The sequence below is a fragment of the Bubalus bubalis genome, chromosome 6, assembly GCF_019923935.1.
Source record: "Bubalus bubalis isolate 160015118507 breed Murrah chromosome 6, NDDB_SH_1, whole genome shotgun sequence".
NCBI lineage: Eukaryota > Metazoa > Chordata > Mammalia > Artiodactyla > Bovidae > Bubalus > Bubalus bubalis.
Genome location: NC_059162.1, coordinates 2752908 through 2776843, shown reverse-complemented (window position 1 = coordinate 2776843; position 23936 = coordinate 2752908). Strand labels below are relative to the sequence as shown.

At 48.2% G+C, this 23936-nt stretch overlaps 1 protein-coding gene and 1 long non-coding RNA gene across 5 annotated transcripts in view; one reads left to right on the top strand and one right to left on the bottom strand.

The window, feature by feature from the left end:
• Positions 1-12740, bottom strand: part of FAM78B (family with sequence similarity 78 member B) — a 104347-nt gene extending 91607 nt beyond the window's left edge. For 3 of the 4 annotated variants that reach the window (XM_006057292.4, XR_006551544.2, XR_006551545.2), the window contains exon 1: positions 12072-12740. In XM_006057292.4, the coding sequence (XP_006057354.1) occupies positions 12072-12334 (263 nt within the window). In that variant the 5' untranslated portion in view covers positions 12335-12740. Of the gene's footprint in view, positions 1-8890; positions 9064-12071 lie in introns of all 4 variants that reach the window. The other variant, XM_025287440.3, reaches the window with a different exon arrangement.
• A 4356-nt stretch (positions 12741-17096) lies between these two features.
• LOC102403873 lies at positions 17097-21987 on the top strand. Its single transcript, XR_003109868.3, has 3 exons — positions 17097-18080; positions 18526-18642; positions 18830-21987. It is a non-coding gene; the product is annotated as an uncharacterized LOC102403873 (long non-coding RNA).
• Positions 21988-23936: the final 1949 nt, after the last annotated feature.

Sequence of the window (23936 nt, the reverse complement as noted above, 5' to 3'; positions counted from 1 at the left end):
AGGCTTGGAGGGTCCAAGGAGGACAGAGGCGTGTGTGAGCTTCTCTGGCAGCAGCTCCCTCTGCACTTGTGTTCCCCCCTCAGAGGGACAGAGTAAGCCTGACAAGGAGGGCCAGGAGACAGGGGGCCTGGGAGCAGGCATCTGGCTAAAGCCCAACAGCTTGAAAGAGCGCCTGAGCAGAAACAGGGTCAGAGGGCAAGCAGGGAGATACTGAGATGGACACGGAGACAGCACAAGTGTTGGACAGGGATAAAGGCAGGCAAAGCTTTCCCAAATATAGGCTGATTAGACAGGAGACCTAAAGGTGCCTCCTCCTCCACGGAGGCCTCTAGAGAATGCCAGAGGTAGGTCACTAGTACAGGTTTTGAAAGGGAGGACTAAGGCTGGAATGGGACCACACTAGTACAAGTTTTGAAAGGGAAGGCCAAGGCTAGAATGGGACCATGTGTAGAGAAAGCAGACTCCCTGACATCATGCTGAATTTCTAGAATCTTCCTCAGGAGAGGCAGCCTGGAGTGGTGCAAAGATCTTGGATTCAGCCAGATAGGCAGAGGTGACAGGCTGCTTGGAGGCACAAACTCAGCTCCATCTTCCTCTAATCCATCCCTCAGATCCCAACAAGGACAAAGCAAACTGTGCTGTAGCTCAGCCTGCTTGCTCCTGCTCCTCCCCACCCTCACCTCCTTTAGAGTAAGCAGACACAACAAAACTGGATCAGAACCCGATGCTAAACTGTATCGAGTTCACAAAAAATAAAATGAAAAAAAAAAAAAAAAAAAAACAAACAAACGGAGAAAACCCAACTAAAAGACACAAAAGAAACAGTCTCCAGGCTTCCAGGATCTCCCTTTCAGACTCCCCATCTGCTCCCGCTCCACAGGGGCCACCCAGCTGAGCCCTGTTGTCAGGGGAGGGCCCTGGCCCCCTCACAATCTGCCATCTCTGACATCACTTGGATCTCATTTCTTCTGGAGCTGCCAGGGGCCCTGGAGCTACCCTGCTGCCTGTGGGCAGGGGACCAGGGGCCCGGGGATGGCCTCGGCACCTGGGCTGGGGATGGGGAGCGTTGAGGGGTGGAGGAAATGGATTCTGGGTTGTTGGGCATCCAGGCCGAATCTCAATTTTCAATTTTTCCATGCATGCCTCCTCCCCTGGCTGCCAAGCCCTCCCGTTTCCTGCCATCTGTGCCGGGCATCTCCGGGGAGCCCCTCTCCTTTCTGGTTTGCTAATCACTGCCTACGGACACTGGGAAGACGCTGGTCTCTGTGCTCCTGGCACCTGGGTAGCTGTTCCCCAGGGCCCATCTGACTTCCTCTCTGTGCGGAAGGGCTGTTCTTTGGCTTCCCTTGGGCGGCCCACAGACTCGGACCCTCAACAAATGAGAAATAGGTGGCGCTGACCCCTGATGACTGCATTACAGACCGGGGTCTGCCAGCCTTGACTCATGGAGTGAGCTACCTGCTCCCCGTCAGGCCCAGTGTAGCCTGGTGGTGAAGAACGTTGGCTGTGGAGTCAGAGAGACCCGGGTCTCTTCCCGGCTCCAGCACTCACTCGCTGTGTCAGTGCGCCTCTCTGGGGCTCACTGTCCGCGTCTGTAACGTGAGCGGCTGGGTTACACGATTTCTCACACGGCCCTAACACCCCCAAGTCAAGGGTGACTCTGTTGACTCGCATTTTCCCGGCTGTGCCTCTGCCCCGTAACCTAGAGTCTGCTATGACTGGTACCTGGAAGCAGTCTTGTGCGAGGCAGCTGGAAGGGCAGAGAGTGCTGACCTGGGTGCTGGGAGGGTCCCCTGGGTCTGACCCCAAGACCCTGATCTCATTAACATGCCTGGACCAGCTGAGCAAACCAGCTGGGAGGCGACGAGACTGGCTGCTTCCAAAGTGATTTAAACCCTTTATTCCCTAAATCTCCACAGCAAGGACAAAAGCAAACACTCAAGGCATTATATTGAACACTCTCTGCTCATCCATGTGTTCATCCATTCACTGTACCATTTGGCCTTAACGCGGCGGTGAAGCATGTAAAGAGTCGCTGGAATTCTGGGTTCTGATCCTAGCTCTGTTGCTTGTGAGTTGGTTAATGCTAGGGAAGTTACCCACTCTCTCTGGGCCTTGGTTTTGTCATCTCTAATGTGGGGATAGTATGGTACCCAGCTCTCAGTGCATACGAAGCATCTAGCACTGGCGAAGTCTTCAACAAATGGTGGCTGCGATCATCATTAAGTTGAATACATTGTTTACAGCCTCGTGGGGAGACAGACAATAGCCTAATGCCTGCCCATTTCTTAAAGTGTACATGTGTCCCAGGAAGACAAGCTCCCTGGCTCCAAGGGCCAGGAAGACATCTTCAACAGGAATTTGGGTTTAGTTCTTTAGCACAAATCTCTTATCCTTACTCAAAAAAAAAAAAAAAAAAAAAAAAAAACAAAAACAAAACGGTGAAGTTTATTTATGGAAATTTGAAAGAGCCTCAGATATTCGAGTCAGTTAAAGCCTGGTCTTGAAGTGAGTTGCCCAGGCTTTGGTGTGAAGGCTGTCATTTGCCATTTTGGAATGGAGGCTCAGCTGGTGGTTCTTGGGAGGAGGAGGAGGGAGAAAGCCACTTCTCATTCTTCATCCTTCCCTCCCGACACATGCCAGATCCTGACTCACTCCCCTTACCCATGCCCAGGGCAAAGGAACATTTCCTTTGCCTGTTTCTGGCAGTTTCCAGCCTTGCCAAAGGCTGTCCCTGTCACCACTCGTGCCCACAAACCGTGACCTCCCTGGCCTGCCTGTCCCTTCAGGATGCTGCTGAGCTTGCTGACTGAGGATGCCGATTTATTGCTTCCCATTAGCCAGACTTCTGACAGCCTCTAAGCACCCTGGCCTGACATAGCCCACACGCCAGCCGGGAAAGGTCAGGTCTCCAGAGAGTCAGTCAGCCAGAGGCTTTTTGAGACAGGCTTGTCACAGTAGCCCCACCGAGGTGCCGTCAGGTGACACGCAGCCTTATTTATTTTGCTTAATTGGACAGCCTGAAAATTTCTGTTTGCCTTTTTGGAATACATTTGGATGTTCCTATCTGCCCACTCTTATCTTCAGAGACCATAAATGATGCCCTCCAAAATGCCTGTGCACCGACTGACCCTGGTGCTCCATGTACACAACCCCGGGGATGACCTCTCTCATCCCCACCTCCTGTACAGGGTTGGCACAGACCATGCACTTGGCACAGGAGGGCATGAGGCAGCCCTGATTCTACCAGTGCCTGCCACAGTGACCTTGAGTACATTAGTTATTTAATCAGCTTGCTTATCTAAAATAGGAAAAATGGCTGTCCTACATAGGTCTCATGATTTCAGGATTACGTGAGGTTGCCTTCTAAAGGGACAAATTCATGAAAGTATAAGTTAAAGATCTACTATTAGATGTATCAGGAAGAATGTATTAGAAATAGTTTTGGACACAAATTATTTCAGGTGTGGGTCTCATTGTCCACCCAGGCTGGAAACTCCAGACATTCCTGAAAAGGGACAGCACAGTGTTACTCCAGCCCCAAGTCCCTGACTTCTCATCTGGGGCCTAACTGACACTGACATCAGGGGGTCTGGGGCAGGGCCGGCAGTCCCCATGAGGACCTGGCTGAGATGCAGGCATGGCGCCAAGGACTGGGAGCGGCAGGGTCCTGGCTGCTGCCCAGAGTCCACAGCTCAGAGCAGATCTGGGAGGGCAACCTCTGGGTGGGACAAAAGGTAGCAGCTACCCACTTCCTCTGAGTATGAATGAAAAACAGCCCTGGCTCTGAAGTATAAAGTGAGCCTTGCTCCTACCCTCTGACTCTGAGTGGGACTTGGGGGAGTGTGGCTGATGCATGAGCGACCCTTCCCCAGAGTGTGAATGCTTCTCTCTGCGCGGGAATCCACAACCTCCCTGTTCCTTGAGGCTGATCCAGAGTCACCCTCTAGTAACAACAGCCATGTTGCTGTTTAGTCGCTCTGTCATGTCTGACTCTTTGCGAACCCATGGACTGGAGCCCACCAGGTTCCTCCATCTATGGAATTCTCCAGGCAAGAATACAGGAGTGGGTTGCCCTATCCTTCTCCAGAGGATCTTTCCAACCCAGGGATTGACCCCACATCTCCTGCACTGGCAGGTGGATTTTTTACTGCTGAGCCACGTGGGAAGCCCAACAAGAGTCATGCGCTATAAAAAAACAAAACAAAAAAACACGTGCACAATACACTAGTCTGGAGAGCACTTTCACAGTTTTCATCTCACTTGATTCCTGACCCCCAGCCAAGTAGACAGCACAGGACTTTTTGCTGTCTATTTACATGAATGCAAACTAGACACTAGATGGATTGTTAAGGAATTTGCCAAAGGTCATATGGCTCGGAATCGAATCCAAGGTCTTCTGACTCAAATCCCTGTGCTGGAAAGAGAGCTGGTATACCCTCAACCGGCACAGTGGACGGTTCCAACTGGCTTGTGTCAGAGCTGCTGAGGGAGTGGGGTCCACACAGCTAACACAGTGGCCTGAGTGAACCTTGCAATAATAGGATAAGAATTCCTAGGAGCCAGCGGAACGTCCGATGAGTGAGGGTAGAGCCAGGGGTCCTTCCCACTACCAGAAGGGGGTCCTCTTTTTTCCTCTTAATCATCTGTCCAAACAGCAATTGTGTGGAGAGTTTGAGGGATGAACGGGCTCACAAGTACAATAACTGAGGGGTCTGTGTGACTGCTGGGGTCCAGGGCTGCCCATCTGGGCTGACATGTGAGCCCAAGGGAAGATCCTGGAGGAGACAGCACAGGACTAAAACCTGCAGTCCTGGCCAGCTTGGGTCCCTGAGAGGTGAGGAGGTGTCCCCCTGCTCCCAGGGAATGAGCTCAACAATGGATGGACCTGGTATCTCACCCTCCTGGCCCCACCCTCTCACAAAGATTCAGCTCAGCCACCAACTAGATGCATGATCTCAGGCAAGTCCTCTGACTCCCTGAGCCTTAGTTTTCTCAACAGATATAATCAGAGCATCTAGCTCCCAGGGTCATAAAAGGGAGGATGAGACAAGATCGCAGCACTCCACAAATCACAGGGAAGGGGATGTTTGGGATCTTGCATCTTACACTAGATTCTGCATTTCCTGACTCAACTGGCAGCCTCCTTTAACCTGGATCATGAAGCATGTGCAGACCTCATCCACAAACAGTATCTGCTGCTGCTGTCATGGGGAAGGTCGCTGACACCCTGCAGTCCCGCACCTCCCAGCTCACCTGTCCTGCTTTCTCCACCCAGCGCAGCCGCGTTTCAGCATACCATGCTACACAAGCCACATTTTGTTTTTAACTCCCACGTACTGCTCCCCTTCTTTTTCTGAATCATGTTTCCTTGCCTGTTCCTCCAACCCCCTCCAACTTCAGAGTTGTGCTTTATCTCCAGTGAGATAAATGCTTCCTGATAAGACCAGCTAATCTGCTGCTGCTCCTCTTTTGCCGAGATGGAGAAGATTAGAGGCAAAGGGTTAGGCTGCCTCCCTTTCAAGGGCACTCAGGACTTTAATAAGTGAATTGCATCCTGCTTTCCCATCTGATGCTCTGGGACAGGGGTCCCCATCGTTTCTGGTGAGGATCCACCTTCACTACTTCCAGATAATGAGGCCCCTGACTGGGGGCGTCATGGGAATGGGGGAGGGGTGTCGGTTCTGGTCTCCACAGGGAGACTGAGGACGTGGCCGCCAGCTGCTGTGGGGCACTGGGCCTGGTGGGACACTGCACCTCACGCTCATCCAGCTCCTGGGACACAAGAGCAAAGTGCCTGAAGGAGGCATCTCGATGACCAGTGAGGGCCACGCTCAAAGCTATGCTGCACGTGCTGCCCTGAACAAGGGGGCTATCACCCTACTCGGCCAGGTGTTTAAGTGCTGGCTAGGACCATCACCTCCGGAAGTCCTGGAGTTCAGGCCATGAGTTGATGATGCGGGTGGAGCTGTGCTACGACACGGCTTCCATGTCCCAGCTCCTTGTGCAGACGCTTAATGCCACTCTGTAGCAGGCGACGTGACAGGCAGGCCTCAGTGTTTACTGAACCCCACTCTTGGTGTGCAGAAGACTGCAGGGAAACAGGGGGAGCGGCAGACAGGCGCCCTGGGTTGAGGAGCGGGGAATCTCGTGGGACGATGCAGCTCAAAATGACACAGAAGCACGGTGGAGTTCAACTGCTCGTGTGTCAAGCGACTGCTGGAGTGTCGGGAGTTGGGGAGATTTGTGGGATTAGCACTAGGTTTTACATGAAAGGCTAATTTTCCAGAGAGACATGATTTTTTGAAAGGGACACAGACTATTTGAGGTTAGAAAGAGGGCTCCTTTATTTTGATCAAATGTTTAACACCTGTTATGGGCCAAGCACTATTCACAGAGAAATAAAATGTATATAATACCTGCTTTAATGGGGCTTACAATCTTGTAGATAAATCAGAAGTTACATAAACATATAAATACTGGCTTATTAACGGTAACAACTAAAAGAGTAGTGTGTTACTCAAGAGAACAGGAGAACCCTAATAGAAACTATGAACTCAGGGTTGCCTCTCTGAGGTAACGGCTGAGACCTGAATGAGGAGTAGGAATTTGCTAGAAAAGGGTAGGTGTGTAGAGCATTTCAGACAGAGAGCAGCACATGGAGAAGTTCTGAATCAGGATGAAACTAGTTTCTCTGAAGAAATGAAAAAAGGTTGAAGGGGCTTAAGAACAGACATTCAGAGTGGGGAGAGATTTGCAAATTTCATCCTGGGATTGTAATGGGAAGCCATTAAAGGGTTTAAGCAAGAAAGCAACAGCATTTACATTTCTAAAATGTCACTTGACTATCATATGGGGGATAGGCTGGAACATAAGGGGGAGGGCAAGAACAGAAGTGGCAAGTTTGGTCAGAAATCCTCTGTCGGAGCAAGTGATAGGGGATGGTGACATGTCCTACACTGGAAGAGGTGGGCATAGAAAGTGGTGGCTGGATTAGTTATCTGCGGGATGGGATCAGCAGGATTTGATAATGGAATGAATGTCGGGGGAAATATCTACAGTGACAAACGGATTTTCAGCTGAAGCAACCCAGGGACTGCAGGTGTTACTAAGATGGGAAAGAACGGCAGAAGTGCAGCTTTTGGGTGGGAGCTATAGCGGAGATGGAGAGCGCAGGTTTGGATACACTGAGCTTGAGATTTCTTCCAGCCAGCCAAGTGGAAACTGTGTAGACACATACGCCTGTACTGCAGGTGACTCTGTCCCAGAGGCCATCTGGTGCCCTTGGGGTGGATGAAATAATTATCCATCCAGTACAGAATGAGAAGTGTCCCAATGAACTGCACTTTGAGGTCAGACAGATGAACAGCCAGAAAAACAGCAGGAGAGCTAAATGATGGAAGTGACTCAAGACACAGGAAAGCTGTCATGCGGAATATTGATAAAAAGGTAAGTGTCCGCTGGATCTGGAAATATGGAAAGCCCAGACGAGCTGAGCAAGCGCAAATTTGGAACTGAGAGAAACCAGCTTGGAATAAACTGAAACGGTAACAGAGGTGGGTGGGTATAGTCAAACCCTCAGTAATGTTGGCTCTGCGGGAGGAGGAGAGAGACAGGCAGGAGATGTCTCCTGAAGGTGAGGCATAAGCTCCCAGCTCCTCAAGCTGCACCCAGGCCAAGGCTCTCCAAGCCCTACACTGTCAGCCCTAAGCTGACCACAGCTGACTCTTACAGCTCTAGAAGACACCACACCTAGGCGCGGAGGGAGCGGGAAGGGCCTTCAGCCGCTGCCGGCTCTCCCCCTGACCTCAGCTTTGCCTGCATCTTTGGCACATGAACCCCACTCCTTATTCTTGGGTATTGTACTCTAGCATTCAAAACTTCCATCATGGGGTGGGGGGAGGGATGGATTGGGAGTCTGAGATTAGCAGATGCAAACTGTCACACATACAACAGATAAACAACAAGGGCCTACCATGCTGTACAGGAACTGCGCTCTATCCTGTGATAAACTGTAACAGAAAAGAATGTGTGTGTGTATATCTGTGTGTGTGTGTGTGTACACATATATGTGCTTGTGCTTAGTCACCCAAGTCATGTCTGACTCTTTGTGACCCCATGGGCTGTAGCCTGCCAGTCTCCTCTGTCCATGGGATTCTCTAGACAAGAATACGGGGGTGGGTTGCCAAGCCCAGCTCCAGGGGATCTTCCCAACCCAGGGATTGAACCCAGTCTCCCGCATTGCTGGTGGATTCTTTATGGGCTGAGCCCCCCAAATATCAGATCAGATCAGATCAGATCAGTCGCTCAGTCGTGTCCGACTCTTTGCGACCCCATGAATCACAGCACGCCTGGCCTCCCGTCCATATGCGGGCTGAATCACTCCACTGTACAGCAGAAATTGGCACAACACTGTAAGTCAACTATATCTATAAATTAGAAACAAACAAACAAACAAACAAACCCTGTTCTATCATAAAGGTCTTAAGTCTCTACTGAAAAGCTCCTGTATGCCCAAGAGGCACTGAAAGAGTATGAAGCGCTTCCTCATACTCTTTTGGTTAAGAAGATCTGATCTCAAGCTTCCCTTTTCCAGATCTACTCTTCTAGGCCTTCCCAGCAGACCCTTTCTGACCTTATCCCCCACTGTTCTTCACCTTGAAAGCTCCTCTACTGCCTGTGTGTGCCCCCTTATATTTGCCTACTCCATGTATTTGCTGTTTTTGCCCTTTAGAACTAGCCCCTCCTCCTTGCCTGGCTGAATCTCACCAGTCCCTTGCATCCAGCTTGAGTCTTTACACGTCGAGAACACCTGGCCTGGTCCCTTTCTCTGGCATTTCTCCTATACTACTTGGGAGCACTGGCCTTTTCTGCCTGTGCCCCTACTTACCTCCTAAACTGAGGAACACTGAAGCTGCCTGCTTATTCCTTTGTTTTCTTTGCTGGCACTGGTACATCAGAGGCAGTTGGTAAAATAAACATTTATTTATTGATGGGTTGATTGAGAAAATCCAGTGGTTCTTCCTCCCTGAAGGATGAAGCCTTGCAGCAGTCTTGGCAGGGCTGCAGGAGCAGGTTCATCAGGGCCAAATGAGAAAGAAATGGGGGCCACAAGCATTAATAGCCTGCTTCCTACAGAATCACTAGAGGGAGTTTCAAGTCACTTGAGTTCAAGTTCAAATTAAGCTCTGGCCATCCTGACCATCAGCTACTTCAAATGCTCTTGTAGAAGCCTTTTCTTTCTTGGAAATGTGGAGAAATTTAAACCATGAAAGCTCATGTTTTCTTTAAACCTATAGATAAAGTTTTCTTGGCATTTTAAGTTGCAGGTTTCCTCTGGCATAGTCCCTTTTAAATGTTGAAAAAGGCAGTTTTATAACCTATAGTCTCTCATCATACCATGCTTCACGTAACAAGAGCATTACACAGGGGGCAGAATTCAGCCTGCAGTGTTTTCTCCACTCAAGGTACTGGCTAAAATGGACATAATAACTAATAGGCTGCAGTGACTTTCATGCAATATGGGTTTCTATCAGAAAGTTTACATTGGCCAAGTTTTCAGGGCTGAAACATTTCGTGGAAATTGGTTCAGTCAAATCCAGGCTCCAAAGTGGGCTTAAACACACACAGCCATTATTGCAGCCACAAAAACAGGAGGCCCCTGGACACAAATCTAAAATAATATGTTTTATGATTTCTTGGGGACTATTTTTGTCCCCTGCCAACAACAACATGAAAAGCAAGAATCTTAAAATACTGAAAGTGGTAGTTTAAAGGCAGAACTTTTTTCCCCCCTCCAAATCCCAAAGGCAAGAACTCAGCAAGGAAGGGTCAGGGAGAATGTGTCCCTCTGAGCAGACACCAACTCACACCCTACAGTGGGTTCCCATGTAGACACATCTTCTCATAGAGTCAAGGAAGTTCAACTACCATGTCTGTTTATACCTCACCTTGGCTTCTCCTGAGGTGGAATATATTCTCTTTTATGAAAGAATGATTTATTTACTTTCAGATTACTAATTTACAGGAGATGTGAGACAGCAGAGACTCTTGGCTGTGCAGTCTTGGGAAAAGTAAGACTTTCGGCTCAGTCCCACCTCGTGTCTCCCAGAGTGGCCCCAGGCTGCAATTACTGCCCCCAACCCATGCTGCACACTGCTGTCAGGGCCAGGCCAAGAGAACAAACGTGAGGGTGCCCTTGCCCTGTCTGGGGCTTTCTCTGATTTAGCTGGAAATAATGAGTTTCTTAAAAAGAAAAATATTTAAAAGACACACATGTTCAGATATAATAATTCTTCTGAGGGGCTGTATGTTTTTAAATGGCATGTGTGTTAGTTGCTCAGTTGTGTTCGACTCTTTGAGACTGTAGCCCACCAGGCTCCTCTGTCCATGTGATTCTTCAGGCAAGAATACTGGAGTAGGTAGCCATTTCCTTCTCCAGGGGATCTTCCCAACCCAGGGACTGAACTAGGATCTCTTGAATTGCAGGCAGATTCTTTACCATCTGAGCCACCAGAATTCACCCCAAATAAGATTTCCCCTATTTCTCACATCCAGCTGCCTTCCAGAAAGACAAGAACACTCTGGGTGCAGAGACGGAGCAAACTGGGCTGTCACACATCTTCCCTAGGAAGGAGCTTTCTCCAGAATTGTATTTTTATGATTAGAGAGGAAAGTTCAGACTCTCTGGGGTGGGGAAAAGGGTGGGAGTGGGAGCCGCAAGAGACAAAGCAACCTGTCAGAATTCCTTTTAGCACCTATGACTAGTGTTAACTTACATGCTCCCAAAGTGCAATAAAAAGCCTGCAAACTGCTGTTAAAAAGATAGTTTAACCTTTTAAAATGGAAACTCTCCCACCTTATATCCATATTCAAAAGATGAACCTTGGGAACTCTTGAGTTTTAGATTACTAATGAAATGAGGCTGACTTTTCAGAAGAGGGGTTCCCTACGGGCTGCAAGCTAATTAGGGTGTTTAGACCTACATTGTAACAGCAGGCAAAATGCAGGCCCCAAACCTTTTAGCCATTGTAGTTGCCAACTGTGTAGAGTGTACTTCTGAAAGGAGTCTGGCAGGGGGTTATGAAAATTTAGTTAATAAACAAGTCCTGGACGCGACTGTCAGCAGCCTGCGGTTCCGGGGCAGGCTGTCGGCCCCTGGCGGCAGAGGAGTCGCCGCGATCCCGGGTCTCCACCGCAGCTGCGGAGCCCGGGAGCCCGGCGCGCGCAGAGCGGCGCTGCTGAAAGAAGTTGGAGAGCTCCCAGCTCTCCGACAGAATTCGGCGGTGGGCGCTGGGGAATCCCTCCCAGCGCCGGAGAATAAAGTTTTGGAGTAAGAAAAGACCCTAGACCGACAGGAGACCCATACTTTCACTGAGCAAAGACACGTATCGCACAAGGCCATCAGCCTCGCTCCGCTGGGACGCGCCCGGAGCCTTTCCACTCCCACCACCTCCAGTACTCTTCCGGAGGGCGCTGAGCCAGAGAGGTGTCTATCGGGTGTGCGGTTCCGGATGGAAACGCCTCCAGGCTTTCCGGTTCGGGGTACAAGAGCTCGAAGTCAACAGTCGAAGGAACAAGGGCAGACCAAGTCCAGGCTGGACGCCTGGGACCTTTCTCTCCAAACCGGCTCGGGTTTCTCCAAAGCACGCGCGGTACAGCCCACGCGCCCCCGACACTCCACTACTCTCTACAGGTCCCCCTAAACTCTTCCCCAGAAGCCCTGCAAACCACAGACGGCGCCCCGAAACTCCCAGGGCACTAGCCAGCCACCCCCACCTCCGTCTCTTGAACCCTCCTCAGAGCGTTCTTCCCGCCCCGCACCGTGCTCCTAGCATTCATAGGGAATCAGAAGCAAACCACGAGAAAATGCCTTCGCGAGGAGCCTCCCTACACACATCAGCCCTGTCACTGAGACAAAAGCGTAGGGAGGAGGGAGATGGAAAAGGAGGCGGGAGGAAGGTTTATAAAAAGGATGGGGAGAGCAGTAAGAAGGAGCTGGGGAGGAGGGTCGGGGTGAGGAGAGACCCTGCCACGAAGCCCGCTCCTACTCCGCGCGGCCGGTCGCTTACATGCCCAGGTCGCTGTAGGTGTTGAAGAACTCCATCTGGTTGCACGCCTGGATCCAGCCCACCACCCAGGTCTCGTGGCGGGGGATGGGGGGCATGACCACGCGGGCCGAAGCTTTGAAGTAGGGGGTCTTGTAGCGCAGGACGATGGGCGAGGTCTCCTCGATGCGCGTGGGGCACTGGTCGATGGTGGCGCACACATCGTACACGACGATGTTCTCGCGCCGGATCCGCGCCTTGCAGGTAATGCTTTGGATACAGCCCATCCTGCCGCCCGGCGCCGGCGCGGCGCGGCGTGGGGCAGCGCCGGGGACCGCGCGGGCAGCCGGGGGCGCCCGTCACACCGGCATGGCGACGCGCCGCCCGCTCTGGGTCCGGCTCAGCTCGCGTCTAAGAGCGGGGAGCCGCCGCCGGGCATCCTCCGAGGCAGCCCCCTCCTCTCGCCGCCTTGCGGGGTCCCGGCTGCCCCGACGCCCGCCCGCCCCCGCCCACGCCCGCCCCCTCTCTCCCGCAGGGCGCGCGGAGAGCGTGCGCTCCTAGAAGGCAGCGGGCGCCCCCGCCAGCTCCAGGGCCCTAGCGGAGGGCAGGGAGGGGAGCGGCGCTGCGAGGAGTGGTGCCCACACCGGGCCGGAGCCCCCCGCCCCTCGCCGGAGAGGAGGAGGCGGCAGCGGTGGCGGCGGCGGCGGCGGCAGCGGCAGCGCCCGGTCTGTCTGCCTCCGCGGCGGCAGCGGCAGCCGCCGCCGCCGCCGCCGCCGCCGCCGCCGCCGCCGCCGCTGCATGAACCTCTGCACCGCGGCGGCCCCCCGCGTGCAGCGCACCCAGCGGCGGGCGAGCGGGCGGCCCGAGCAGCAGGCGGAGGCAGCCGTGGCAGCGGCGGAGACCTGCTCTCCCGCCGGCCCCGCCCCGCAGCTGGGCCGCTGCAACACTCCTCTGCCGGGCCGCCGCGGGCTCGGGGCCGCCAGGGGCTGTGACCCAGGGTGGAAGGCCCCACGGGCAGGGCAGTCCGGGACGAGATCCGCGGAGGAAGCTGGCTGAACGCCATGAGTTTTGTCCCTCTCCGGCTGCCGTTCGGGTCGGGGTTGGGGGGGGGTACTGTGTAAGGGTGGGGGTGTTTAAAGGGCCGCCAGCGCCGGGGTGGGGCCCGACACGTGGGTCTCGGGAGGGGCGGGGCTGCAGTGGGTGGTTCTCCAGGGCTGGGCTTGGGGGTTGCGGGGACCCCTCCTGGGGTGGGTGGGTGGGACCGAGAAGGGCGGGGCGCTGTCCAGAATCTGGGTGGGAACCCGGCAGTGAACCTATGGGGCAGCCTAAGGGTTAGGGGAGCAGCTATATCTGAGATTGGCCCGTCATTTATAATGTAGTTTGTTAAGAATTAGGCTTGAGCTCCCCTAGTATTTTACCCTGAAGAAGGCCGAAGTCTGGGCTCCAGTATGGTGCTAAATGCAGTGACTTTACATCTTTCCCTGACTGGGTTTGCCCTGGGAGCTTTTCTTTGCACCATTCTGCACGGTGAGGGTATCCAGAGAATTCTTCCGTGCCCTAACACGCCAAGAGTTTTGGTTGAAGCTCGAACGCAGCTTCACTCATCATCTGTCTTCATCCAAATCTTTTCCTTCTTAGAAAACCGACTTTCAGCAAACCCCTACCCACTGGGAGATTAGAGCAGTAGTGAATGTACCCTAAACGCTGTATTTTGAATGTAGCTGTGTCCCGAGACGTGTTATGCCTTGCGTTACAGACTGGCTGCATTAGAATGCTTAGCAGCCTTCTTGAGGTTACCCAAGGTAACCTGTGACCTGTTAAGTACAAGGAAAACTTGAGAACATTTTTGGAACCGGGCTGGATTTAAATAGTAACTGCTTAATGATTCAAGTCCAGGGCCATTTGTAGTAATCCATCTGTCCTGTAGAAATCCTGGATCTCAGGGACCTGTTCTTTCCTTTACTTGTGCTATGGTGACTGGCCCGCAGTAGCTGCACAGCAGTTTCTGTGAGTGAATGAATGAGTGAACAAAAAACAGCATCACAGTAACTGTTCAGTGGAGATTGCCACCACAGATGTTGGACATTGTGTACAGTGTGATGCCCTGTGTCTGATATTGCGCTCTAAAATGCCAAACAGGGGGAAAAAAAAGCAAATGGTTTTACTGGGCATTTTTTTCCCATTTGTATTTTTAAAGCCAGTACCTTCTTTTTAAGTACTTCTTCCATGGTCATTGAGCATTTGTTGGATCCAGTGTTCAGGTGTGAAATATTCTGACTTAGGCTACACAGGACGTTGGTTAGAGTTAGTCTTTAGCTAAGGACAGATGTGATGAGTAATTTAAAAGTCAGTTGAGATCTAAAAGTACCCTATCCTTATTTTAACTTTCCTGGCACCTTGATTCAGTTTAGAGTTAACAAAAAATGTAGTTTTTGCCGTTTGATAACATGCTTCTCTCATTTTACCATGTAACCACCAATCTCAATCGCTGGTCCTTCCATTAAGCAAACACTGACTGCGTGGCAGGAGCCAAGCATCATGCTAAATACTAGGATTCAAAGACAAGAGCTTGTGGATCACAGGAGAAGGTAACTTTGTTATCACGTTCTTGCTGTAAACTGTGACACGTGCTTTAATAGCATGTTTTCAGGGCCACAGGAGCCTCTATCTAGAGGAGCCACTGAGAGATTCACACGTGGCTCTCCTGAAGCAGTGGCGTTTGAATTGAATCTACAAGGTCTGGTAGAAATTCGCTAAGAGTACAGGAGTGAAAAGGCCGGGCAGCACAAGAATTGGAGAAATAAAAAATGCATAGAGGTATGAAAGAACACCGCATAATTAGGAAAATAAACAGCTCACAGTCAATGCAATTCTCAAAGTGTTATGTGTAGACCCATGGGCATCAGACTCACTGGCCAGGAACCAGTTATTGATGGAACCATATTTTTATCTTCAGTGGAAACTAATGAATGCAAGATTTGCATTTTGAGAAAAATTACTCTCTATCAACTTGGGGGATAGAGGAAGGACAGGTTAGAGGCACTGTGTCAGAATATTGTGATGCCAGATGATTTGGGTCTGAGCTAGGGCAGTGCCAGGGGACTGGAGAGGCCTGATTACTTTTGAGAGTCATTTAAGAGGTAACATCGATTTACTTGGTAACTGATTAGATGTTAAGAGAAGAGTCTGGCCAGTTCTAAGTTTTCCAGCTTCAGCAATTAAATACATGTGATCCTAATAGCCAAAACAAGGTGACAAGTGGAAGCAGATTGAGGTTGTGTGTTGTCATGTTAAGTTTGAGGTATTTTGGGGAGGGGGCCAGATTGAAGTTTCAGTGGTTACTAAGTTACAGGAAATAGACTAAGGGAAAAGCATTCAGTTGGGGGAATTTAGTTATCTATGTTGATTTGTCAGGCTGCAATTTTATGGATAAATATTATTCTTTGTCTTCTGGTAATACATACTGAGCCTTTATAAACAGGGAAGGGCAATAGTAGTCTTCTCCAAATTATAAGAAAATCATATAAAAGAGAATATATCTTATTTTTCCAATTTAAAATGAGAACGTGTTATATCCAGTAGAGTGCCAATAAAATATAATTCATTATTCACAGACGTGGACCCCTGACATTCTCAAAGGGTTCATCCATGACCTTCATGAGTCTCCAGAATCATGAATATCACCATGACTTATAATTTCCACTATAAAAAGCAGTAAAGTGTGACTGAAAAATGTAAGGGATCTTTTTTAGACTCTTAATGGTTCTATAAATATGGGGCCAAGGTAATTTCTAAAGCTTCTTAAATAAATTTTGCCATTAAAATAAACTCTTTACTTCATTACATCTGTACCTTATTAACTCCATATTTCTCTGACTCTGCAAAGGAAAAAAAGTTAATCACAGTGTGAGAATTACTACATAGATGCCAATGAGAAAAGAAGAGGTAAGCTGTGCTGGGGCACAAATGCCAGGTGTGGGGTGTGATCCATTCACTAGTAAATGGCTGGCAAGTACACTCTGGCCTCCTAGCAGACCATTCAAATTTGTGTCTCAGCAAAGTATCTAACTAGAGGGATGTTTCAGGTCACTCAGTAGAGACTATTTTCGTTCATTAACATTCAGTCTGCAAAGAGCAATGGGCTGCTGCATGTAGCTCAAACCAGAGTCCTCAGAAGTGCGACGATGCCTCTGTGCTGCTCTTGTAAGTTTCTCTTTCTCTTTTGGTGAAGTCTCCCCTGCCTCTGTGAGCATCATGTACCTGCCTCTATTAGCATCTTTCCTGCTGTTTCATGGTTGTTTGCTCACTCTTGTCTCCCTCAGCAGGCTGTACACTTCTCAAGGGGATGTGTCGTCTGCCCTGTTGCCCAGCCTAGTGCCTGACACCTAGGAGCTGCTCAATAAATGTTTGAATCACTAAATTTATTTTTTTAATTGGATAAAATACTATTTCCCATAACTTAACTATGAGCACTGTCTCTTTACTTACATTAAGCATATATTTTTATATATTTTTAATTAATTTTATTTATTTATTTTTGGCTATGCTGGATCTTTGTTGCTGCATGAGGGCTTTTCACTAGTTGCGGTGTGTGGGCTTCTCATTGTGGTGGCTTCTTTTGTGGAGCACGGTTCCAGCGCGCCAGGCTCAGTAGTTGTGTCTCAGTAGTTTTGGTGCATGAGCTTTGTTGCTCCATGGCATGTGGGATCTTCCTGGACCAGGATTTGAACCCGTACCTTTGGCAATGGCAGGTGGATTCTTTACCACTGAGCCATCAGGGAAGCCCAATGAGCATATATTTTTTAATCTACTTCTTTCTTCAGGGCACCTCTTTGTCCCCCACCCACTTTGTCTCTCTCTCTAGCATCCCTGCTGCTGCTGCTGCTGCTAAGTCGCTTCAGTCATGTCAGACTCTGTGTGACCCCATGGACGGCAGCCAACCAGGCTCCCCCGTCCCTGGGATTCTCCAGGCAAGAACACTGGAGAGGGTTGCCATTTCCTTCTCCAATGCATGAAAGTGAAAAGTGAAAGTGAAGACGCTCAGTCATATCCGACTCTTAGCGACCCCATGGACTGCAGCCTACCAGGCTCCTCCATCCATGGGATTTTCCAGGCAAGAGTACTGGAGTGGGGTTGCCATTGCCTTCTCCAGATTAGCATCCCTACTTGATGTCAAATTGACATCCTTTGTCTTGAGCACTATTATCTCCTCTCAAAGGTTATCAGTTCTAAACACCAAGAAATGGAAAAGCTTTAATGACAGGACCTCGGAGACAATCATTCCTTGTGAATAACTTCATTCGAGTTTATTCTCAGGGCACACACAATTCCTCCTTTGTACTTCATGCTTCTGATGTTCTTGTGCATGACAGAGCCTCTCAGTTCCCCGAGTGAGAGCCCTAGAGCGCACTCTCCAGGATGCTGGCCTCTGTATCCCCTTTACAACTGCCTCCCTCAGCCTCCAGTGACCCCACACTCCATGTTTCTAGAAGCTGGTCAATCTCTGACTTTATTTTTCCTATCAGTTGACTCATTACTCAATTTGTCAAGTGAGCTTTTTGGAAACTCTGGGTCACAAAGGCCTATTTTCTAGTTGATCTTGGTAAGAGTTTTCAGAGACTGTAACAGACCACCAAAAATTGTTGAGGAATTACCCCGGGAATTTCTTGAAAGGGAGATAATTTCTATTTGACTTAGATGGTCCGAAGGCAAACAAGGGGTTAACTGAATCCTCAAGGTCTTAGAGAATATGATTAAAGAAACCACTCTTTGCTGCGGGCGGTGGGGGGTGGGGGCTGTGGATAAAGCCCTCCTACTGCCACTTCAAGTCAGAGTAACCAGTTTGCTTTCCAGGCTCGGCTAAGAAGCCTTACAGGAAACAGGAAGTGGACCCTGGCAATGGAGTCAGGCTGCTTTGCTGAATGCGTTCAGTCCACGGTGCAGCAGCTTCTTCAAGTGGCCAATATTCATCAAGTTTTTCTAGTAGCCTCGTATTACAATAGGCTGCAGAGACTACCAAGGATGCCCTAATTGGTGAGCTGTCTTGTTGAATGTCACTTGTGCCTGTCTTTGCCACAAAATCCTTTTCTCAGTCCTTATATGCAGGGCTTGATGCTCTTCTTTTTTAAATACTTACTGCATGTGCTTTTAAAAAAAAAAAATTTATTTATTTGGCTGCACTGGATCTTAGTTGCAGCATGTGGGATCTAGTTTCCTGACAAGGGATTGAACCTGGGCCCCCTGCATTGGGAATACAGAGTCTTAGCCACTGGACAACTAAGGATATCCCTTGAAACCTTTCTTTTAATTCCAGGATTCTGCAAATCCCAGTTCTCTTGGCTTCTCTGACTCCTCTTGCTTCCTGCCTTCCCCCAGGGTATATTTCCTAAGGAGCCCTCCTCCCCAGCCTGAACTGCCTCAAGGCATTTACCCATGTTTCTGGTTTTAACTATTATTTTCAAAATTATTTATTATTCAGTGATGTCTGTGTGCCAAGTTCCTCCCTCCAGCCCAAACATTTCCTGAACTCAACACCAGCTTGTCTATCTGCCTCTAGATGTTTCTGTGTGGATATACTGCCAACTTCTTCATCTCGGTGAGTTGACACCTCTCTTCCTGCAAACCAGGGTCTCCTCTTGATGACCTTGTTTCTAGGTGAAGCTTCCTCCCTCTCCATTTTTGCCATTCTCCTCCCACACATCAAGGCAGAGCAAATTTTGATCCTAATCCCACCTATTCTAGAAATTTCGGGTATTTTTTGTTATTATTTGAATTCACCACAGGTTTTTGAGTTGGTATTGAATTGCTCCATTGATGGAACCCCAAGCAGTGCTTCTAGCCCTTTTTCTCTACTTCTACTATACCCTGGATTTCAAGCCAAGCAGATGGCTCACCCATCCCTCAAGAGGTCGCCATTCTTTCCTCTTCTCTTTGTAAGTTATGTTGTTGACTGAATGTTCATATCCCATCCTGCTCCACACAATCATAATAATAGCAATGGTGTATGTCTCACTGATTCCTCCTCTAGGTCTGTGAGGTAATATCATTATCCTCTTTTACAGACAGTGGTGCAAAGAGAGTAAGAACGTGCCCCAGGATCAAAACTAGCAAGTGGTTGTGTCAAGATTCAGATCTCTGTCTGACCACACACTCTGACCCCCTGACTCATGAGAACTTCTGCAAGCACTTCAGCTAGATATGATCTTTTCAACCCCTGAACTCCTGCTCAGAGCATACATTGGACACTGAATAGCTCATACATGAATGAATAGAATAATAGCAATTTTAATAGCTTTATAAGATTAAAGGAGAAGAAAGCATTAAGGATAAATCCAGATTTCTGGGCTAATTTGAGAGAAGGAGAGTTTGGTGGGTTGAGGGTTGCAGTGATCTTGATATCGGGATATAACCGCACATCCAAATGAAGCTACCCCATGGGGAAGTCATTGATGAGTGTCTTGTCTGAGTTGTCATTTTAGAAATTGCAGTTTATTTTATTTATGCATTTTAGACCACACAACGCGGCTTGTGGGATCTTAGTTCCCTGACCAGAGATTGAACCCATGGCCCCTGCAGTGGAAGTGCAAAGTCCTACCCACTGGACTACCAGAGAATTTCCTGGAAGTTACAGTTTAGTGCAATTCCTTCTATCATTTTTCCTTCCTTCCTTTTATGTCTTTGTCTTCCCTTCTTTATTTTCCTTCAGAAATATCATTGAGCTTTTTTTTAGTATCTGATATTATGATGGTGCTTAGAGTTGGATATGTAAGATACTACATCCTGTTCTTACGTTGTTCATAGCACTCACCCTTTTAAAAATACTATTTATTATATATCTTTCTCATGAATACATTATCATCCTAAGTTTGTGCCTCATATTTAATTTGATTTTGTGTCTTTAGTTCTAAACACAGTGCCTGGCAAATAGTAAATGCTCAAATGATATTGAGTAAAAAGTCGTGTGGTGCAGAACAAAGGAAAGGATATTTCGGGTTGAGATCAGTGCTCCTTAAATTGTAATGCATGTATAAATCCCCTGGGGATCTTGTTAAAAGATTCTGATTCAGTAGGTCTGGGGTGGGGGCATGGAGGGGCCCAGAAATGAGATTCTGCCTTTGTAGTCAGTTTCTAGGTCCTTGTTATTCAAAATGTGGTTTGTGGACTCATAGCATTGGCAGACAAGTTGAGAAGCATGATGGAGAGGATGGTATGTAAGGGAGAAGTAGGAAATTTAGTGCGGCAGAGAATAGCTCCTGAAAGGGTAGGCATGGGGATTGATGAGCCCAGAAAGGAGGTTAGGACCAGAGGTCATGGCTCCTAGGTATAGTGGAAAGCTAATGCAGTTGGAGTCAGGCATGCTGTACTATGCTGTACTTAGTTGCTCAGTCATGTCTGACTCTTTGCAACCCCATGAACTGAAGTCCACCAGGCTTCTTTGTCCATGAGGATTCTCCAGGCAAGAGTACTGGAGTGGTTGCCATGCCCTCCCCAGGGAATCTTCCCAACTCAGGGATTGAACCCAGGTCTCCGACATTGCAGGCAGATTCTTTACCAGCTGAACTACCCAGGAAGCCCAGAGTCAGACATACTTGAGTTCTAATCTCAGTTTGGACAAGTACTGGTGGTACAATGTCATTGCTCCTAATTCTCACTTTCCTTGTTTACACATGAGAACAGGGAAAGCAAAATGTCTCCTTCACAAGGCTGCTGTGAGCATTAACTTGATGTAAATTTTCTAGGTCAATGCCTGGCCCATGGTGGGCACTCAATAAATGGTAGTGATCATCATTACCAGGGTAGGTGACGGACAGTGTGAGTCTGGGCAGATAGAGAAAATATCATTTCTGCCTATAGTGATTTCTAGAGTGGATGAATCATCCATGTGTTAGGCCTTCTGCCTATTGCCTCTCCCTTCTCTATTTTGGTCACACTTCCTTGGTGGCTCAGATGGTAAACGCATCTGCCTACAATGAGGGAGACCGGGGTTCAATCTCTGGGTCAGGAAGATCCCCTGGAGAAGGAAATGGCAATCCACTCCAGTACTCTTGCCTGGAAAATCCCATGAACAGAGGAGCTTGGTAGGCTACAGTCCATGGGGTCGCAAAGAGTCGGACACGACTGAGAGACTTCACTTCTTTAGAAGCTTCTCTATTTTGGCTTCATGACTCAAGGGGATAAACTGTAAACTGATTTCATGGCTTGAGGCCCTAGGTAAGATTTCTACTCACAGTAGATCAGGTCAGGAAATACCCTTAGCAGAAGGCAGGCACCTGGATTTGCTTTGCTGTCAACCACATTTCTTTTAGACAACTTCCCTTTTCTCTTCTTCAGTCTCAGGTTATCCTGCCAAATTCCAACTAATCTTGGAAGAGATGTGTCTGACCAAATTCTTTCATGTGGGTCAGACAATAGAATTTGTTGGAGCAACAATTCGGTGACATTGTCTATCCACACATGATCTTTCTCATTAGTTGCTGTCCAGCTCTTGTGCTGTGTGGGAAGCAGACCCCTACTTGTCCTCAAACACACCCTTCTCCAACTCCTTTGTCTCTATTTGTGTTCAGTCCTCATCATCCAGAGCACTAGTCTCCAGGACAGTCTCCACTAGAGGAGAGGAAGAAAATAATAAAATTCCTATTTTATTTGTGTTTTATTAATGACCATACAGTATCAGTGTTGTGGTACTGATGGATACAATTTATAAATAAACAGGCAAACCCATATGGCAACAACTGATCTTTTATCTTTGCAATTGTCTAATTGCAATTCCTTCTAACTGGTCTTGGCTCAATCCCATCTTGTATATTACACTGAGGATTATCTCTTTTTTTTTCAATCTCTTTTTAAAAGTTGAAATTATGTTAATTTACAATGTGGGTTAGCTTCAGGTGTACAGAAAAGTGATCTGAAAAAGAATATATATATTCTTTTCAATTTTTTTCCTTTATAGGTTATTACAAAACATTGCATATAGTTCCCTGTGCTATACAGTAGGTCCTTATTGTTTATCTATGTTGTGTGTATATGTTTATATTGGGTATACTATGGTAGTGTATATACATTAACCCTAAGCTCCTAACTTATCTGCCTTATACCAAAGATTCTCTTTCTGAAATGTATTTCTCATTGTTCACTGGCCTGTCTAAAGTCATTCATTCATTCATGTGCTGAGCAGCTGCCACTGGTCAGGCACTATTGTACTCTAGACTTACAAAGGTGAGTGAGATGCTGCCCTTGCCTTTACAGAATCCAGGGAAGTAGGCTCCTTGTGATCTGCTCCACCATGTGATGAAAGATTTTGTAATCTGCAACCTAATTTCCAAACTCTCCTGTTTACATTTAGTCACACCGAGGTGATTAGCATCACCTAATTTTCACCCGTGTCCTCTCCACTTTCACATTCTGCAAAAATGTAAGCTCCGTAAGGGCAGGGATCTTTGTATTCCAAATGCCAGTATATAGTGGGTGCTTAATAAATACTTATTGACTGCAGGACTACTCAGTGTGTGTTGATTCCCTTCCTCATTAAGATCTTTTCTCTCTGTCACATATCTTTCACATAGCCAACTCATCCTTCAGATCTCAGCCTAAATGCCACTCCTTCAGCAATGCTTTTGACTTCCCAGACTCAGTGAGGGCTCACTATTGTGCATCCTTAAATCCCTCTGTACCTTTTCCTCACACCATGTATCATATTATTAATAATCATTTCTGGAATTATTTAATTATGCTCTGTCTTCATCGCTAGATTATAGACTCCGTAAGGGTAGGGACTATGTTTAATTTTGTCATTGCTGTTTTATCCAGCCTTCAAAACAATGCCCAATACATAGTGGTTGTTCACAAAATGTCAAATGAGGGTGATGTAACCTGCCCAGTTTCCCAGTCCTTCTGACAGGAGGGAAAGGGACAGGGCACAACCTTTAAAAGAGTGACCTAGGCCAAGGACGTGACTCAAACTGATTAGAACAAAATAGGCCCAAGATGGCTGATGAGTTGACTTCCACTAGACCTTTAGCCTCAGCATACACTCATTTTAACACATCAGCAAGCTAAATGACACACCCACCAATCCCATGACAGTTCAAAGTTTGACCATAAAGGTAAAAGAGTGGGCAGTGGCCCAATTCTTAGAAATCCCCATCCCTTCCCTCAAATAGCTGGAATACTTCAGCCACTCATTAGCCTAGGAAATTACCCATGCCTATAAAAACATCTACTTCTGATTCATTGATTACGATAAAGCATTTGACTGTATGCATCACAACAAACTGTGGAAAATTCTTAAAGAAAACGGTTTACCGGACCACCTTACCTGTCTTCTGAGAAACCTGTATGTGGGTCAAGAAGCAACAGTTAGAACCTTCGGTTCAGTTCAGTTCAGTCGCTCAGTTGCATACAACTCTTTGTGACCCCATGAATCACAGCATGCCAGGCCTCCCTGTCCATCACCAACTCCCGAAGTTTACCCAGACTCACGTCCATTGAGTCCATGATGCCATCCAGCCATCTCATCCTCTGTCGTCCCCTTCTCCTCCTGCCCCCAATCGTCCCCTTCTCCTCCTGCCCCCAATCCCTCCCAGCATCAGGGTCTTTTCCAGTGAGTCAACTATTCGCATGAGGTGGCCAAAATATTGGAGTTTCAGCTTCAACATCAGTCCTTACAAAGAACACCCAGGACTGATCTCCTTTAGGATGGACTGATTGGATCTCCTTGCAGTCCAAGGGACTCTCAAGAGTCTTCTCCAACACCACAGTTCAAAAGAATCAATTCTTCAGCGCTCAGCTTTCTTCACAGTCCAACTATCACATCCATACCTGACCACTGGAAAAACCATACTCTTGACTAGATGGACCTTGGTTGGCAAAGTAATGTCTCTGCTTTTGAAT